Source organism: Ambystoma mexicanum, chromosome 5q (genome assembly GCF_040938575.1).
Source record: "Ambystoma mexicanum isolate Mex_15411 chromosome 5q, UKY_AmexF1_1, whole genome shotgun sequence".
Taxonomy (NCBI): Eukaryota; Metazoa; Chordata; class Amphibia; order Caudata; family Ambystomatidae; genus Ambystoma; species Ambystoma mexicanum.
Window position 1 is genome coordinate 755,730,481 of NC_090933.1, and position 20,082 is coordinate 755,750,562.

The window sequence follows — 20,082 nt, forward strand, 5'->3', positions numbered from 1 at the left end:
AAGGGCCTGATTTACAAAAATGTTTCAACACGGGAAAGTCCCATTTAAAAGATTTTTGCAAATCAGGCCCCAAGTTGGGAGCTATACAGGCCCCTCGTCCATTCAGTCATGTATTCATTCACCCTGAGTACTTCCTTCCACTTATGCTAAATGTCCTGTTGACGTTTAAGAATTAAGTGGTCGTTGTTGTGTGATAGTGACCGTTGCAGAGCAGCTTGCATCCTGGGCAACACACCTGTATCTCACGGGGCGAATGGTCACGAAAAAACAACTAAAAACGGGCTTATTCTTACCCTCTCCTCAATCTCTCCCTCGAACCGGCACCTATTGACACGCTGGTCTTCGGTTTTGGGAGCTGCATAAAATTGCATGTTTTTTTTCACCATCTGCAATTTTTGTTCACGTCTTGTTGGCGCTTGTATTCTACTCTTTTGTGTGCAGTGTTCTCATGGCCCTCTTGCAGTCGAACCCCTGCTTCAAGAGGCACCAATTGCTATCTTGTTTTCATTGCCTGTTTGTTTGGTCTTAAAACGTGGGCAGGGGGTGCACTTGACCGTGAGGCGGCCGGCGTAGCGTTCCACGGGCCTCTTGAAACGCGCGTTCTTTTGGCATGGCACGGATGGACTGTTATATGTGTAACCTGTTTTTCAACATGCAGAGCGGCACACCCATCGTTTGAAATGCATGTATACATTTTGTTGTGAAACACGGTCAGCCAAGAACAAAGGAAAATGTCCTTTGTCTCCTATTTCCGTTATTTTTGTCTTCATGTTTTATTGTGAGGAGGCTTGGAGCGCAATGCTCTACAGCACTTTGGTATAATGAAAGAGCGCCATCTATGGGATGACCTTGATAGAGGAAATGCACTGATTCAACTACTGGAAATACTACAGGGGAAATGTATTGGAGTCGCAAGGAAATGGAGCGAGTGAAAGTGGACAGATGCGATTACGTAGCTACGGTTTACTTGTGTGAATTGAGCAACGTATTTTACATATGTATCTCTATACATTTCAAACGAGTTGACTGACGAGTATTTTTCTTTGTTGGCTGTCTTCGGATAGGTTCTTTGTTTCTTTAGCGGTGTTGTGTCTAATTATTTGTTGTGGCAAAAGAGAAGTGTTGCTGGAGGCCCAGAAGCGCTTCTAATGAAAGTGAATGTGCGATGATGTTGAAATGCTTGGCTTTGCTGAACAGGCTTTGTAGCAATGCAAATGTATGATGTTTCCTTGTGGTGTATTTCGCAGCCCAAGAGCTTGCCAGTCAAGATGAAAAACTCCTTCTGGTGCAATCCAGCCTTAGAGCCACTCAGGAGCAGCTGACCGAGCGAATTGCCGAAACAGTTCGCCAAGAGCAGAGCAGCCGAAAACTTCATATCGAAATGAAGACGCTGAGAGAACGTGTGGCAGCGTCGGAGGAAGAAACGCGAGACTACAAGTGAGTTCCCGCAAAGTGGGCCCCTGGGCATGGAACGTCGCCGTGGCACTAGGGTTCTATCCACGCTTGGCCGGCAGTGCCGAAGCATTGGTTCTGAGGGGATAATCTAGGGCACACTTGTGAGAGTCCGGTTGGCCTCTTCGGGGCGTTGTCGGAAAGTGTGTTTAGGGTGAGTGTGAGTAAAGAGTGTGTTGCTGTGAAATCGCCTCTGCCGAAGCTTAGCTGTGAAGTAGAAATCCCATCTTCCTCCTGAAGGTCGGAGGTCACATATGGCTCGCATAGTCTTACTTTCTTTGTTAAAGGTTGGCCGGAGGCAACTTTAGAGTATATAATCCAAAGTGTAAAGGGTGATTTTTCTGAGAATGCCCAGAAACAATTCTTAGGAGCCGCTGCCCAATCGCGGCATTACCATATTTTCAAGCCACAGTGTAGTTTAAAAATCTATGTTGCAAGTTGCATTTCTCTTGTGTACACAAGCTGCTGTCACATGCCTCGAGTGTACCATTTTACTATGGAGCAGGGTGCCATGTTTTGTTGTAATGCACTGGCGATGCCAATAACAACTCGTAGCGCTCCTATTTTTCATCGCGTGTAGAGTGCATGGATTGTGTAATGGCACAGTGCTGAATCCTGCTGCATTAGAGAACTTTCTGATGAACGCACATGCCTTTTTTACCAGGGTTATGTTATTTGATATTCGTATAGCACCCATTGCCATTATTATGGCTTACAAGAGCTGTGGGGTGGAAGGCCCTTCAGTTGACAGTAGACTGCGCAAACATGAAAACAAGGGACCATTACATTGCATGCAAACAGTCATTAGATTGTAGGTGCCTATTCAGGTACTGTCAGAGAAGACTAATAAACCCATGCCATGCAGTTTGTTCAGGCACAAGGGGAAAGCTATGTAAGTGACTTTGTGACAGCCAGACCAAATTATTCGTTGGGCTGCGCTGTATTCTACAGGTGGCGGCACAAAAGGGTGATGTGTGCTCTTGCATATGTTCCTTAAGTTGTTGAGAACGGGCCATTACGATTTGGCTGGAAAATGATAGGCCGCCTTGCAATTTGATTTTACCAATTCAAGCCCCAATAGATCAATACACACCCTAAGTGATGCCTGGGGGTGGCTGGCCTAGGCCTAGCTTGCCTAGAGCTCGTTCTGCCAAGCCACTAACAATCATTGACTGAACTAGTACACAAAGGGTCCTCGGTGCAAGCTTCTGATGGCTGCCTTAGAGGTCCGTGTCACACGACTTACTAAATATGTATTTCTGAATAAGGAGCTCCATGGCCCAAAGAAATCAGAGAGCTGCCGGGAGCGTGCACACCCACTGGCTAGCACTGCTTCTTTCAGTGGGAGTTTCGTTCTTCAGAAATGAGCCCAAGACTTCCACTGCTATGCAGCCCGGATTCGGCTCCATGTGATTAGCTGGTGTAAAAACCCCATGCAGCAGAGATGGGAATTCACACAATAGTGCTGTAATATGCAGTTCATTACCAGCGGTGGCAGGAGGCTAAAGTGGGATTATGTTAATAGGTTCAGCGTTCTCCATGTGCAGCCCTGATTATAATTATGTGCAGAGGGATATTTACAAAACAAAACTGCCTCTGAATTTACAAACCAGTCTACGGCTGTATGCCTCTAATCTGGTGTTTTATAAACAGGCCCATCCGTTCCTGGAATGCGTTTCCATGCGGTGGCTGCTTCACTGAAACTATGTAGAGTAAGACAATGGAAACAGCCGAACCCCCTTTCTGCCAGAGATGCTCTAGTACACTGACGTGCTTGCTGATGATAAAACAATACTCAAGTGGAAAAGCGAGTGTCTTGACAGTTATATATGATATAAACTCCCAAAATAAATCCATCTGTGTGACAAAGTACTGTATATTCCAAAAATCAAAGGCCATTTCCGTTGGGTGCACTGGTTACCATTCCTTGGAATGTGAATGATGTGGGACATGCGAACTGTGCTCCTGTGCAAGGGTGTTTATGAACATGTGATGGGGAGGTCAGTACTGTCATCACAGTGAACGAGGACACCCGCCACGTCACACTGTGGGAGTTCCACATCATGTATGACTTGAACTTGCCCGTTGACGTAGTTGGCATTGTTGAAGCCCCAGTTTACGGTTTCCAGCTTCGATGACAGGAATGGTACATCTCAAAAGGACAAACAAGAAAACCAAATTGTAAAAAAACACATTTTAAATTCATGTTGAAAAAAATGCTGCTAAGCATGCTACAAACATGGCTTGCATGTGAACTTTAGCAAAGAAGAAGTGCACTTCTATGCAACTATATTTCACGTATAAGACCTATATAATGCATTTGTGCTACATCGACAAATAGTAGACTGTACATCTTTCTGTCTCATGGCTTCCTTTGACTTCTCCATAATGAGCACCAGTAAATATAAAGCATACAACATAAAAGGGCGAAAGAAGCCGAACGAATGCCTGTTACACTTGAAAGATTTGTCTAGAATGTCCAGTGGGAGCCGGGAAATCGCAATAATTTGTAGTATCGATTCTGTGAAGCTATGCAGCTGGGGCCCCTGGTGAATAGACAGGAATAGACATTTTATTGATTAGCTTTTATGGTGCTATCTTCAAGGCCCGGCTGGAACATCATTTTCACTTCCAGGCTATTTCCTGCTGTATCATGGAGCAGGAACGCTTTTTCAACATTTACCCACTTATCCCAAAAATGTGTGTACTTGTGCGTCCGGTCTCTGTGCGCAGGGATCTCTCTCTATGCGGACAGTGCGTCTCTGCTGCGCCAAGTGGCACTGCCCCGCACCGCCATGTCTGGAAAACTTTCCCCAACTAGGATTTTGGTAGCTACATTATAATTACCTTTCTCATTTGTGGCCATTATTAATTGCTTAGGGCTTTGCTGCGCTTGGTAAGGCTTTTTCCCACAGGAAGCCATTACTAAATACGGCCCTTAGTGTTCTCTACTTTGACATATCTTGCATCCACAATAATCATTAAAAAAAATAACATGCCCCACATTGTTTTACAGCCCAATTCACTAAGGTATTTTGCCACAGGCAGAAAGTGGGAAAACAGCCTTTGCTGGAGAGGCGCATTGATGAATAGTGGGTTTTAATTAAACAAATAGAAACTGCCAGTAAGATGTAAAGGCCCCACATTTTAACTAATTGTAGACTGGCAATTTGTCTATAAGCATATGGATTATTCTTCTAATCGTGCGATGTTATCCTACTTTTTTCTTTAATTTAGCTTTTCTGCAGAAATTGGCTTTAATTCTTCACCATCAATTAATGTCACAGTAAGTTTCAGATTAAAGACTGCAGGCGTTTATCATGCACACGAGCCCATGTAGGTTAGTTTTGCCATTATGAAATGAATCTGTTCAGCCAATGCATTTGAAGAACTAGAGCTAGGTAGGGTGGACGGATGCAAAGATCAGAAGTGGCCTGGAGCAATGGCTCAGGTTGTCAATTAGAAAACTTTATTTAATGAGCAAATGCTCTCGGTTTAGGAGCACTATCCACAAAGGGATGTGCGCGCCTAGGGCAAAGATCACGATGGGGGTATCATACACATGAATTAATTATACTAATTGCAGAACCTTTCCAGTGTTGCTTAATGTGAAAACCATGCAAACAAATATGGCAGAATGATTCGTTTTTGTTCAGTAAGGTGGTTTTTATTTTGCATTTGAGAATGTATGTGTGTATGCATATGACCCTCTGAATTTATTTGGCAATATTTACTTGGCAGCATTTACCTTTTGACGCCCCCTTTTCTACCTTTAGGGAAATGCTTGAAAAGCTGAAAGCTGGTTTAGCAGCATCCAAGAGCGAGCAGCAAAGCAAGCTTCACGAGGCGCGCAGCATGCAGCAGAGCAGCCATAAACTGGAGGTGGAATTGGCCTCCGCCTCGGAGAACGTGAAGGCACTACAGCAACAGGTCAGCTGCTCACTCAGTTGCATACGTTGACAGTGAACTCCCAGCTATTTATTACTTCATTAAGACATCGTATCAGTTTCGGAGAAATTGATGAATGTTTTGAGACCAGTAATCACCCACACATTACTTAACTTCAGTGTCCTATGGACTCGAAAATAAGGGAATCTTTGTGATAATTTTTTGAGTTCACTGGCAAACAAATCGGTAAATAACCTGATATACAGGTGGAGATGCATTTAAAAGAGAATAGTGCAGAAACAAATTTTGTCTTTACTATGGAGCTAGTACTTTGCCATGTTTTATCTTTGACTTGTTAACTTATCACGGCAAATATGTATCTTGCACCCTCAACTGATGCAGAAATACATTGCACTATCCTCACAAGCTGAACATTGTGCCCACGTGACGTGTCCCATCCTTTACTTGCAACTTTACCATTAACTTGCATAGATGACACCTTGGATCCGTGTACAACTCAAACCTGTCAGTGTTAAGTTACCGACATATGTAGAAGGATTTATTGGAGATGTATGTGAAATGACTGTGCTTGGATGATGGTAGCATGTGTATACCCACCCTTAATTTCTTCCGTCCCTTATTATTTATTCATTTGTAACTGCCCCCTTGATTCCAGAAAAAAACGTAGAAATCGAAGTTGATTAAGTTAGCCTGAATGGTGTCGGGCGAAACCAAACTCATGCAAGTCAGCATAGGGTAGTAGTAACACACAGATAGTTTTATTGTCTTGGAAGACAGTTAACAGAGCTACATGGTTACTCTACCAGAACAAACTCGCAACAGCCTGAACCACTAATCAGGCCTCTGACTTTATAGTTCATGTCCCCATGAGTGATTCAAAACTTAAAAGAAAACTTTCAAGATGGTCCCCTGTCCAGTGCCTGAGAGGCAGCCTGCCTACTCGGTCCCACCTATTCTAGAATGTTCTATCAGTCCCTCGTTGATGACTCCACCATGCCCATCACCTGACCTGGATCTTTCAAGAAAATCTCCCTACCAGAGCCACCACATTCCATACGCCACGTGTCCATACTTTTCCCTTGCTACCTGCTTTTGCCTCCAAAACACCAGTCCACACCACGCGACAGCCGGGGGGCCTCTCCCAGAAATGATGATCCGCGGATTCTACCTCCCACGCTCTGACACATGCTAACCTTCAGAGCAGGGAACATGTAACACACAAATAATAAATCAATTGATAAACAGTCCCATTATGTAAGCTGAATATGAAAGACATGCTAGAAAACCTACTCTAAATATTAAACTCAAAAAAGATTAACATAATGATATCACGTGACCGGAATGAATAAAAAAAATGGCATCCCCATTGGACACACCCTGTGCGCTGTAATATGGGTACTAGGCGTACCTTCAAGTAGTAAGAGGAAATTTAGCACAAAGTCTGCCCTTTGATGGGAGGCATGCAGGGGTTTGTTGAACAATGTGTCTATATTGAATGCTAATCATTACAATAGTTAAATATAGAATATTAGCTCCAGAAGTGAAGTCTCCTACGAGCATAAACTGTGTTTTTTCATTAACAAAAGTAGGATTGGATTAGATTAAATCGATGCAGTGACATACCCTCAAAGTGTTACATAGAGCCAGCCTGAGCCAGGAACACATTTCACCACCTTCTTTTAAGCCTACACGGAAGGAGTCTTGTAGATCCTGCACCATGAATTTCAAGGAGGTTAGGGTGTGCCCACATAGGTATGAAGCTCAGAGCCAGAGTAGAAATTGATGTGAAAGATGGTTTGCCGAAAGCACTGTTGGCACAGAGACATCATCACAAGCAGAAGAAATAAGAGAAACAATGGCTTGATTGTTTGCATCAAATAGACAAGCTACAAACCAACAGAGACTAGGTGCCAGACATGAACAAGGTAAGGACCTCCTTATCCATCTGAGCCAGTTGGTGGTTCAAGATAGGCTTCTCCACACCGCCCAAAAGGAATTGCAATCCAATTCTAGGAAGTCACTTGGGCATTCAAGATAGACGCATCCAGTCATACCCAAAGACCGGATTGTCAGCTTCAGAGGAGTCAGAGGGTCGTAAAGTTTCAGCAGTGCAAAGTATATATTGTGAGATAACATCATGGAATGTGAGCAAGTCTTCTTCCAGTCTGTCGGGGGCAATCATGAGTCATTCCTCGCTATATAGTCAGCTGTATGATTAAGCACATTTGTTTCTGAGGCACAATAGGAACAAACTGTGGATCATACATGATGTGGTGAGTCAGAGGTTCTCACCATCCTTTGTATGTGGGAAACAGAGTCACTGCGACCGCGGTGGTCTGGCTGACGCCTAATATGCCCCCATAGAGGTTGAAGGAGCAGCATTCCCTGGGCACAACATCCCCTAATTGTTGCATTACAATTATGACCACCAAAAAGAGCACCATATCCAGTATAATCCAATGGGACTATGTTGTAATGTATATTATGCAGGGCTAGTGTGGAATTGTACTGATGTAGAATTCCACACTCTGTGTTCCATGTTTGTTTACTTACGGGTGGAGGAATTCCAGCGGGGCAGTTGAAGGGGAGACTCTGTGAGAGGCGGAGCGCCGCTGGGTTCAGGTTGATCGAATAAACAGGTTAACCTCACTCTGCCGTGTATGCCTCATTACTACACTGGCGACGAGTGATCAACCTGCCTGACCCACGCGCCTTGCGACCCGCCCAACGGTTGCTGCCTAGCCTTCTCCGTGTCGGCTGTTCCACGTTGTGATCGCCGACACTTTCTGCGGTGCCGTTCCTGTGTTGCCAGGTTCGAAGGCAGTTTCTGGAAGGTGGCCCCTCCTCCCTACTCGCCGGCGTGAGTCCACATACAGGGGCCCGGTTTTCTCCGTCCCGAGCAAGCATGTGCTTGCCGTCCGGGTGGAGAGCAGCGCTGAGTCAGCAACCACGTCCAGGAGCCCTATGTCTTTCTCTGCAAGCAGGCCTGCGCTCCCTGGTCCGGGTAGAGTGCGGCGCCGGTGTTTCCTGGACTACTCCAGTATCACAGGTGAGGAAGCAGTGAGTGTCTGGTCTGCGCTGTAAACCCCAAGGGAGGGGGAGGAGTCTGGTGGAAACCTGGCCTCCAATCAGTTCACTGGCTGAAGGCAAGCTGAAGTCAAGCTTCAGGGAAGGACGGACGCAACGTAAAGACAAAGAGGTTTGTGGAAGCGTTAACCCTTGCTGGTTTGCAAGTGCTTTCCGCATAAATTCTACTTGCAATGAAGAGAGAAATTAACCCTTAAAGGGTTGGATAGACATTTGTGGCCTCCAGTGACTGTGTTTTCGTTTGAGTCTGCAAGGGGCACCCTGTTTTAATTGAAAGTACTGCCTTAACTAAATCCACAGAAACCTGAAGACCTCTGCCTTAGTGCTTCCATTGGCCCACAAACTAAATTACTTTTACTGCTTCTGAAGCTCTATTAAGTGACTTTTGGCACCCCCGTTTGTATCATTGGTGGAAGGATCTTACCTCAACCTTCAAATACATTGCCCTACAACAATGCAGCACAGCAATGCCCGTCCTCCTCCTGCCTTCCTACCCAACCCGGGGGAACCAGCCATTGCCTGGGAACTATGGGTGGACATGTTCAAAGTATATCTTAGGGCTTCAGGAGGGGCAAGACTCTCAGACGACGACAAGGAGGTGGCTTTACTTAATTGCCTTGGTACGGAGGGTCGCAGAATCTTCAGATACTTGCCTGGGCCCAGTGTACTTGCCCCTCCCCCCGAGAATGGTGAAGGGGCGATGCTTCTCAAGGTGTTGTGCTTGCAAATGAAACCGCCCTCGGCAAATTAGAGGGGCGTTTTGGGAAGAGGGCCAACGTGGTACTAGAAAGGTACAATTTTTTCTCAAGGGCACAAGGTTCGGGTGAGAGCATTGACTCTTATGTAACTGCTCTTTGTACTTTAATAGCCACGTGCAAGTTCACGGGTGTGGCAGAGGAATATATCCGTGATCAGATTATGATGCGGACAAGGGTCAGGGAAAGACTGTGGACAGAGCAAAGATCCACCCCTGGAGAAAGTGATTGGAATTACACGGGCCATGGAAGAATCTAGAAAGAGTGTGAAGGAAATGTCAGACAAGGCAGAGGTTGTGTATGCTGTTTCCCCCCGCAGGAGCGAAGATTCCAAGCCCAGAGACAAGGACACCAAAGGGACGTTTGTTTCAAGGGATGTATGCAAGAGATGTGGTGGGCGTGGACATTTGCCAGGGTCGAAGGAATGTCCGGCCGCCACCGTAATGTGCAGGAAGTGTAAAGGGAGGGGGCATTACACCCGCATGTGCAGGAGTGGTGTTTCCACTAGGGAAACTGTGAGAATGGTAGATGCTAATGATGAGGAAGAAGGTGTGACTGTAGTTGGTTACATAGGATCTTCTCAAACCACCGGTGGGTGTACCAAGGAGGGTTTGTTGTTGAGTGTAGGCCCTGGAAGAAAGAGCGCATGGGCCACTCTCAGTATAAATGACGTGCCTGTTGATTTGATGGTAGACACGGGATCCCCCTCTACTATGATCTCTCCTAAACTCTATTGTTCTAAATTCCAGAAGAGAGTGTCCGACCTGTCTCCCTCGGACATCAACCCTTGCGCCTACTGCCGCGTTCCCATCAAGATCCTGGGTTTTGAATGGGTTGACATATAATTTCAGGGACGCACGACCAAAGGGAAACTCTATATGGCCCATAAGGGTGATCCTGTTGTGGGATAGGACGAGCAGTTTGCTCTAGAAATTCGCCCTGGGAAAACCGTTCCAGTTCTGAGTGTGAGTGATGGCGAAAGGAATACCACTGCGTTGGTGGTACCCTTGACAGCGGAAACACTTCAGAGCAGGTTTCCCACAGTCTTTCCGTCCAAGTTGGGCAAATTTAAGGGTTTCGCTCACAAGATAGTCCTAAAGAGATGTGCCATCCCGGTTGTGCACAAGGTCCGGCGGGTCCCTGTAGTGGCCCGGGATTCTTTGAAAGGGGAACTTGCCAAACTTATTGAGGTGGGAGTGATCGAGGAGGTGGAGTGTTCAGAATGGCTGCCTCCGGTGGAGTTGGCACGCAAGTCGGATGGAGGCATGAGGATGTGTGTCGACCTCAGAGACCTAAATTCCAACATCTGGATCGACAGACATCCCTTGCCTAACATCAATGAGATGCTTTCCTTGGTGGGTGGGGCCTCCTGTTTCTCCACTTTTGATCTCTCATCCGCCTATCATCAGATAGACCTACATGTTGAGTCATGTCCTCTTACCTCTTTCGTCACTCCTTTTGGGGTGTTTTGTTTTTGCAGGATGCCCTTCGGGTTGGCGTCCTCTTCCGCCGTTTTTCAATGAGTTATGCAGAAGTTGTTCACTGGCATCCTTGACGTGGAGTATTTTCAAGATGACATTTTCGTCTGGGGTCGGTCTCGCGCTCAACATGACCGTAGGGTCATGCAGGTGATGGAGGTATTAAAAAGGAGTGGTCTTACCGTTAAGCTGAGCAAGTGTAAGATAGGTGTGGAAAGCATAACCTACCTCGGACACACCTTGGATGTTGAGGGTATTCATCCCAAGGAGGATTTGGTAAAGGTACTACGTGATGCTCCTCCCCCAGCCAATAAGGAACAGTTAAGATCTTTTATGGGGCTTGCCGAGTATTATAGCAGGTTTGTGTCTGCATATGCAGACAAAACAATTGGTATGAGGGCTTTACTGAGGAAGGGAGTTCACTTTGATTGGTCAGATCAGTGCCAAAGCGAATTTGAGAGTGAATTTGAGAATCTTAAAGTGGAAGTAGATCAGGCTCCTTCCTTGGCTTCCTTTTTGTCCTTCAAGGAAAACCGTTTTGACGGTGAACGCTAGTGAGAACGGTATTGGAGCAGTCTTGGAACAGAGGGAAGGTGGCGTGTTTTGTCCCATTGCGTTTGCGTCCAGGGTCCTCAAAGAGGATGAGCAAAAGTATGCAGTGATAGAGAGGGAGATAGAGTAGAATATGTCCCCGGAGTAAAGAACGCTGTCGCCGACTGTCTGTCGCAATTTCCGCATTCAGGATATGTTGTTAAAGCTCAAGAGTTGGTGGGGGATGACTGTACCTTGATAGCTGGTGTTGCCCCTGAAATATGTGAACAAGTGTGGAGTGAGGAGTGTGGTCGGGACCCAGTATTAATTGACATCAGGTCTGCACTTAGGACTGGTTCCCGTCCGTAGTGAGGAGTTGTCCAAGCTTTATGGCTATGTGTGGCCGGAATTATCCGAGGGCCCTTGGGTTATCGCCAGGGGTTTAAGATTGATTCCCCCAAATCGCTCAAGGGTAAGCTTGTGGCTCTAGCTCATGAGGGACATCTGGGAAGGTCCATGACCAAAAGACCGAGGGAGGTGTACTGGTGGCCCAAAATGGATGATGATGTCGAGGAAGTAGTTTAAGGATTGTGCAGCGTGTTCGGCTAGTGATAAGAGCAAGGTGCCCACTTCCCAGCCGGTCTACCCTGTGGAGATTCCCGAGGATGTGTGGTCCAAAGTAGCTGTTGATATAATGGGTCCCATAAACTCCTTGGGTGGGGGTTTGAGATTCATTGTGGTGATGGTGGATTACACTTCTAGGTGGGTAGAAGCTACAGCTTTGTCTTCCGTGACCTCTGAGAAGGTGGTGGAGTTTCTTTCAGCTGTGTTCGACAGGGAGGGTATCCCTGCTGGTGTAGTTACGGACAATGGGGCGCAATTTGTGTCGGGTGTGATGCAGGAGTTTTCAAGAATTTGGGAATCCGCCACCATAGGGTGTCTCTGTATAATCCAGAAGCCAACGGATTAGTGGAGCGCATGAACCGTTTTGTGAAGGGGACCATACGGTTGGCTCATGCTAATGGTCTTCCGTGGAGCAATGTGGTCTCGGAAGCTCTTAAGGCTTACAGAGCGATTCCTTCTGCTCTCACAGGTTTTTCTCCGTTCTAGCTTATGCGGGGCAGGAAACCTGGCTCTAAATTGAGAGTTCCAGCGCTGGGTGGAGGTGCCCGGTCGCAACTAGACATGCGAGAAGTTCTGGATAGGGTAAGACGGAAGCAAGGGTCTTTTTGACAGGAACAATTAAGATTCAAGAAACCTCTACATGTAAAAGTAGGGGATCGGGTTGTTGTGAGAAACCCGAGGTTTGTGGCTAAGGGATTTAGTAAGTACATGCAACCACGTGTGGTGGCCAAAACGGGGCGTGGATATGTAAAGCTGGATGACAGTTCCAGATGGAGCATGAGACGGGTAGTTGTTGTGGAAAGGGGTGGTGTATTCCGGGAGACGGAAATCCCTTAGGAGCCAGTGTCACATTATGTGGTGATGGCATTGATGTGCGTTCTGACGGTTGTTTTCATGAGGTGCTACCTCCCGTTACAGTTGACCTTAATGGTCCTGTTTCTGATGAGACGGTGGGTACCGGAGGGTTGGCTCGAAGTGGAGCAGAGTTAGTAACTACGAAATTAGGATCAGCTGCCGCGAGCTCAGGTGGCATAGAGGCAACGGTGTTGGCCCCTAGCGAAGGTGACTCTGTTTCAGGCAAGCGTAAGACCAATCCGGCCAGGGAGAGGAGACTTCCCTCTAAATACAATGAATATGTTGTGGGTGCAATTGCACGTTAATGCCTTCCTCAATTTCCTTTGCGCCTTGTTTTCTTTCCTTCTGTTCCCCTGTTCCCTTCATTTCCTGTTTACCTTTCTTCTTCTTTTGGGTTTGTGGTGTTGGGTTGCTGTGGTGTGTATTGTTAAGTGAGTAAAGGGGGGAGAAGTGTTGTAATATATGTTATGCTGGGTAGTGTGGAATTCTACATATGTAGAATTCCACATTCCGTGTTCTATGTTTGTTTACTTACGGGTGGGGGAATTCCAGCGGGGCAGTTGAAGGGAGACTGTGAGGCGGAGCGCCGCTGGGTTCAGGTTGATCGAATAAACAGGTTAACCTCACTCTGCTGTGTATGCCTCATTACTACAGACTACATGTCCCAGCAGCCCTACTGCAGAAATGCCAAACACTGCAGTTTGTGGCATCAAAACTCAATAAAACACACCCAAGGAACCATGTCCAGAAGCTTCCCTAAGCAACCCAAGAGCTCCTGTTTGCTTACCTCACAAATCTTCAAACACCCCATGGCACACGATGAAAGGCGACCAGCTGGGCAAGGGCAAACAGTGCAGATTCTAAGATGGGAGTGGAGGGCAGTGAATACATTTGAAGCCTGGCCCACTGTAAGCAAAGGATATATGATATGATATGATAGGTTATTTATAACGCGCTTAATACCCAGAGGTTTCTAAGCGCGGACCCGGGGATCGAACCCATGTTGCTCCGTGTCATCTTGCTTCCAAGGCAAGCACGTTGCCGTTGAGCTATCCTTCACTTTTACGAGTGGCAAATGGGGGAGAGACCATAATTATCCTGTAAAGAGGATATGTGAATGTGAACAGGGAACCTTAAGATACCCCATAATGGGCCAATCAAAAATGGATTTACAGGCAAGCAGACAGCCTCATGGTAAAGGACACAAGCAGTAATTTCTTCTCTTGGACTTGGAGATGGTAGATGTATCTACCGCTGCTCCCTGCCTGGAAGGGTGGATTATAGACCTAGGAGACGCTGAAGTTACTTGCAGTGTGGACCTAAGAGAAGGGGAAGATTCCACCTGGAAGTAGGACATTCTGCTAGTGTTGGGAAAAAGAGGACACTTTGCATCTGACAGCTGGGGAGGGGAAGCCGGGCAAAGGTGCTGTCTGGGAAACTGATTGTAGAACCAGAGGATGAAAGAAAAGCGAAACCTGTGGAAAGGACACTAGGAGAATGCTGAGTATTGTTGAAAGCAAATACACGGTGAAAGGATGCTTGTTTAAGCTATGTCTGGTGAAGCAAAGCCTGATGCAAACAATTCAGGCAATTTCTGAGAATTTGTGAAGTATATGGCCAGTGGAAAAGGACCCCAGTGAACCTTTTGGAGTGGAGAAAGAGAGGCCCTGTGAGAACGGTACCAGGAAACTGAGAAGATGATTCACAAAGGAAGCCCTGGGTACTGTGTACTCCTCAAGGGAAACTGAGCGCTTGCATTGTTGTGGAATATTTTTCTAGATTATGGTGGGACATTTTAGTGATGGGTTTTGTCTTTGTTTGAATTTAGGGTTTTGGGACATTTCTGTGTTGTTAGAATAAGGTTAGTTGGTTAGCAAAGAACTTCATAAGAAAAGGTTTGGCACTTTTCTGTTCCCCATCGTTCTTGGACCTAGTTTTTAATAGATTAGAGCGACTCCAGAGCTGCTTAGGGGTTTTGGATTCCTTGGTTTTGGGGATGCTTATGAGGTATCAGACAAAATGTTGTGTTGGCCAGTCCCTGATTCTGTTTCCATAGCTATTCCTTTTTGTTTTAGTCATTTTCCCATATATCCAATATAATGTATACTGCCCATTCCAGAGAACAAACACCAGTGCAGGCGTGGTTGCACTCCATCATCTCTGTGTCTGTCTTGCATCTTTGTCCAGCATTGCCACCAGACCATACACATATTTTACATTATTACAATGTGTTCTTATTAAAAAAAATAAAATAAAGGCCCACCTGCTGGTGCACTCTGGTTTTTTATGGATTGTGCATTTCAGACATTTTTGTCCAACAAATATCTTTTAAAATGATACAAGTTAACAAGCAGGTATGTTTCCCTAATCTACAACCTTATCCATGTGTCCAATTTTTACAATGTACAGTGCTACCCTGGGTCCCCTAGTTGTTTGCCTTTGTGAGGCTTACTTAAACAAAAAATAAACACTTTTCTACACTTTATGAATAACTTAATGGTCTGCTTTTGATATCATGGCATCTGCCAGCCTCACTGAGCGAATCATAGCTTTGAAATAAACGGCAAATATCCTCAGTAAACTGAACACGCTTTCGTGAATCTGCTCTGATCACATAGGCGCTGTGTGGCCGCTTGAAAGTAAATGTGTTAATAGATTGAATGGCAAAGAAGCAGGAGTATGGTGAGCATGACGCTCACCAGTTTCTATAGTAAGGTATTAATGGGGATGACTATTTTTAAGGAGTAGCTTGCCTACCTCTCGGAGCACCCTGTTCCCCTCCCCCCACCCCCAAGACCTGCAGACCAAATAAATGCATTAGATTGCTAAAACCACAGATAACATTTCGAATGCATCATATGTGAATTTTCATTATTTTATTTCTACAGCTCTTCTTGTAAAGGCCATTTCTAAGAAAAGGCGACATTTCCCAGGGACTACTAATTTCCTTTACAAAAAAATCTGGACGTGTTGCTTGGCATGCTCAATTCCTTAGTCTTACCTGACGTTCTAATCTTCTAATGGCTTTGCGCAGCTTAATTTTGTCACTCTATCCTCCATGTAGAGATTCATAAAGAAATTATTTGCTAAACTACATAGTTCAAGAGCAAAAAGGTCATTATTGCACCTCTTTCCTGCTGAATACAGATTTGTCAGAAATGTAAAGTGAGGTCGTACGCTGATTCCACCATTGCCCGCAGGCCGTTTCAGTCGCATGAGGGGGTGGGGGTGTAGAGGGGCGGGGGCGCGTGCTCCTTCCACAAGCAGCAGCTGCCTGCCGCCCCAAAGGTAGAAAGAGAAAGAGGACACGCGCGAGACGAGCGGAATCAAACGAAAAGAGGACAGACTGCCTGAATCGGGATTGATTTCAAGATAATGCTGTGTAGGAATCCCCATTTATCGATCCGCGTTAAAGCCCATGCACGGCACTTACAGAGATAAAGTAAGTAAGGTCAGATAATCAAACCATTTAAATAGTAAAAACAGCAACTGCCACTGTACACGGTTAAAATAAATCCATAATACAAATTGCTTTAGCAAAAAGTGGATGAGCAGCTGATCTCCCTATTGAACTTGTATGCTGTTCAGTGACCACACAGGGAAACCGATGGGGAGGAAGGCCCGGCCGATCAATAGCGAGTGAGATGTAGCAGGGATCCATTCAGCGCGCACAGAGAAATGACAGGCGACGGGCACGCAGTGCTTTTAAGGACGTCCGCGGGAAGACTTGGCAGGCAGCGTAATGCACAACGCCAGCGGGGCTTTCCACACATCTGTGACGCAGGCGTCAACGGCTTGTGTTCCTTTCTTTCCACAGTTCCACTGACTCCCATAACTGAGGCGGTTATTTTGCAGAGACAGACAGCCAATTCCTCCCGTGCTTAATTATTTAATTCTACAATTACTACCGTACGGCATATTACATTGTTAGCAAATGACTAGCACAGTAAAATTAGAAATGTGGGTCATAGCATTTTTCATCCCAACAGCAAAATTGGTGAGTTTTAGAGAAACGCAGTATCGGAAAAAGTGAAACCGCCGTAGATTTGTTAAGCGGTTTTTCATATAATTTTTCCAAATCAAAATAGTTTCTAACTAAAACAATTCATTCATGACAGAAAAGTCAAGTGATGCTGTAAACCCAGGAAGAGATTTCTTTGGGGCAGTGTGACATGCAATTCAAGCAAAGTCGCTGCAAGTGAAATGAGTCGTTTATGGTCTTCTCTCTTAGGAAGTATGTTGTTCTGTAAAACCAACATCCCCAGTTTTGCTGTAACACATTTTCCCTTGAAGCGCCGGGTACGTAGAGGAAGATGATTGGTTGGCTATGTCTCCTGTATGTGGGGACAATGGCACTGGCGCACTTTAAGAATTTGTGCAGCTTGAATGCATTGGAATTCAGTTTTTCCACACGTTACAGAAAGTCATAATTCTATTGAAGACACGAGGCAATGGTTTATGCTTTACTCCCAACTTTACTTCTCGAGCAGCCTTATTAAAACAATAACAGTATTAAACAAAAAGTGAACAAACTACAATCTTCATCAGTTTTGAGTTTTTTGTAGTCCTTAATATTATTGGTCCTTTCCAGCATGTGACTGTCATAACCCAATAGTCTTGTGTCCATCTGCAATAAATCCTGTCCTCCATTTTATAAACTTTCGTTCGCTGTTCCTTTTAGACTGTAACATACCAACCAGTAAAGGCATAGCTCCCAACTCACACGATTTTGGCGGGTGTCACCCGCCTTGTAAACAGCGGACTCACCCGCCAAACCTCATGCACGCCCATTCATTTCAATGGGCCTCTCACCCGCCAAAAGTAAAATCGGGTGTTTTCACCCGCTTTTGCGACATAAATGGTTGAGAGCTATGGTAAAGGCTGATGAACTGTTCTCTTGTACAAACTTCATGAACCTGTTGGCTTATCCACCATGGAACCTGCAACACAAAACCATATTTCAGCTATCTGGTCTTTTGGGTTGGCAATCGAACATATGAATGAGTCCAAATGTATAATCACTTTGCAATCATGACATTCCTTTACAACATCCCATTATACATGCAATTCATTTGATTACTCTGGTGGGATAATCCTTCGCCTCTGTGTCTTTAATAGAATTATGACTTTCTGTAACGTATGAGTGGAAAATCTGAATTCTATGTCAAGGCTCGGATTATGCTTGTTCACAGCTTATTTACAATCAACGTTGCCACCTGCTCTACTGGTTTGAAATAAAATGTTTTGAAGGTCAATTCTTTTGACCAATCCGCAGCTTTCATAATGCCTTCTAATCTGGCCCCTGTCTGGAAAGGCTTTGAGAAATCGCCCCTCTTACTGAATGGGCCTGGTAATATTCATTATATACTCCTGCTAGGGCCTTAACCCATCCGATCCCTCTTGCTAGTGTCGCTGATGCCACTGCCCATAAGGTTTCCTTAAGGCAATGAGTAACTGTGTTACCCCACAATAACAGAGGGTACCAGAGGTTGACTCTTCAAACTTAATGACATTTAGTGATTCTTACCAGAAGGAAGCTGATATGCGCTTCAACACAAGAAGCAAGAGGCTTCTGGGAGTGATGCTCCTGTTCACCAGGAGTGCTGCATGTGTTATGAGGGAAGCTGGAAATGATGTATGGGTTGCGTAGGTAACGATGGCAGCACGGGTAGTGAGGAAAGGACTGATGCAAGTGTTGCATTAGTAGAGAGTGCTGCACGTGTTGCAGGTGACAATCAAAAAAGGCGAGTACTGCTACCAAGGGGTTTTCCCCATGTTGGTCATATTAATCAGGACCTAATTGGAGATCCCCAATATTACTGATCAGATAAATCATAAAATCCAAAAGTTGTCTGAAAGGAAACACAAAGACAAACTGAGGAGTAAGCACTATTAGTTATATTGAAAAATTGAGTTGGTTTTCACGATTAACAATACAAGATTAAGAAAGTATAATGGCACCCCTAAAGGTGAAATTGCTTCTAAAGCAAATACAGTGTACCAGAGAAGTCATAATGAAAAAGAACTATTGTGAAAAGTACTCATATAAAACATAAACAAGAGAACCTGTGTCCAATTGGACACGGTTACCAGAACACAAAAGTTAAGATTCACAAACAATGATTCACAAAGCACATGAGTTTCAACCTATAGGTATTAACTAGAGAGAGGTTCGCTGTTGCAAAAATCACAGAGAACACACATAGGATATAGAGTGCAGACAATATTCACATCTACCAACTAAATTGGACATGCATGAAGGCAACTTGTCCAGATTCCCTAAAATGAGGAAATAGACATGGTGGGCCGTTAACCATACCGGCCTGCATTGGTGTAAGTACTTCATGCAGGTACTGCAAATTATCTCACATATTTGTAGCTTCATATGTTACCTGCGTGTTCACTTTTTTGTGCCCCATTCAGTGCTCCAGCTGACGTCTCTGAGTGAGCTGTAAGAGTAGGCAAACAGACTGATGGATTGAGTAATCGGGCATGTTCCTCTTTATCCTGTGGTCTGTGTGCGCAGGAAATATTTTTAGAGGGTACCCCAGTGTGCCTTCCAGGATGCTGAGAGAAAATAGCAAAAAGAAAGAAAAAATTGTGTATAATATAATAATACCCAAGAGGCCATGGTCAGGCCTTTCATTAGCCATATCTAATTCTCCTATCTTGTTGACAAGGAGGGGTCAGAAGCCAAAGTGTGTTTAAAGTTTTTACCTGTGACTGGAAACGGCCGTGGGAGAAAAGGGTTTCATCCGACGCAATAACGTGGAATGGCTCGTGGTCCGAGCTGTATCCAAAATCTTCCTCACGAATAGCCTGCTCACGTTCGTGCAGCCAGCGCACCGAGTGGAACTAGTTTTGTCGGGAGTCAGTCGTCAGTGGGCTGAAATGCAAGGCAGCGTTATTGGGGAGTGGCTAAGCCGAGTTCGTGGGGGTGCATCAGGCGCATAGCCAATGGGGCACCGGCTGGGTCCCCACGTCACTGTGGGTGTGTGTGTGTGGCATCCAATCAAGTGATCGAACATGTCAAACTTGATTGGATGCCGCATCTGAATGTGGAAACTGACAATGGCATGTTCGGTAGAAGCCGATGAAGCGCCTTTTGGAAGAAGTGTCCCTCATTGGGACGGGCAGAGATCCTGTTAAGATATTGCGCCCTATGCGAGTCCTAAGTAAGAAGGATGTGAATGATTGGAATACGTGGGGGAAAAATGTAATTAAAAGACAGCCCCAACTGTCTCAACACAATTGTAAAGAGTGAAAGAGTGTGGGCAAACGTTGCACGTAGTGCGGTGCGCTAAGTAAATGCTGGCCCCATGCCAACCGGAGGGCGCGCATGTCAGCAGATGGGGTCCTGTATCTTGAAGTGGCAGACCATGATCTGTGCC

At 45.4% G+C, this 20,082-nt stretch overlaps 1 protein-coding gene and 1 long non-coding RNA gene across 4 annotated transcripts in view; one reads left to right on the plus strand and one right to left on the minus strand.

The window, feature by feature from the left end:
* Window positions 1–15,895, minus strand: part of LOC138497644 (uncharacterized) — a 139,890-nt gene extending 123,995 nt beyond the window's left edge. Inside the window, exon 1 of the long non-coding RNA XR_011278625.1 lies at window positions 15,693–15,895. This is a non-coding gene — a long non-coding RNA (uncharacterized lncRNA). The remainder of the gene's footprint in view (window positions 1–15,692) is intronic.
* The window catches only part of LOC138497642 (polyamine-modulated factor 1-binding protein 1-like), a 2,990,269-nt gene that overhangs the window by 1,429,357 nt on the left and 1,540,830 nt on the right, over window positions 1–20,082 (plus strand). For all 3 annotated transcript variants that reach the window (XM_069621239.1, XM_069621237.1, XM_069621238.1), the window contains 2 exons: window positions 1,248–1,437; window positions 5,229–5,382. In XM_069621239.1, coding sequence (XP_069477340.1) covers window positions 1,248–1,437; window positions 5,229–5,382 — 344 coding nt within the window. The remainder of the gene's footprint in view (window positions 1–1,247; window positions 1,438–5,228; window positions 5,383–20,082) is intronic.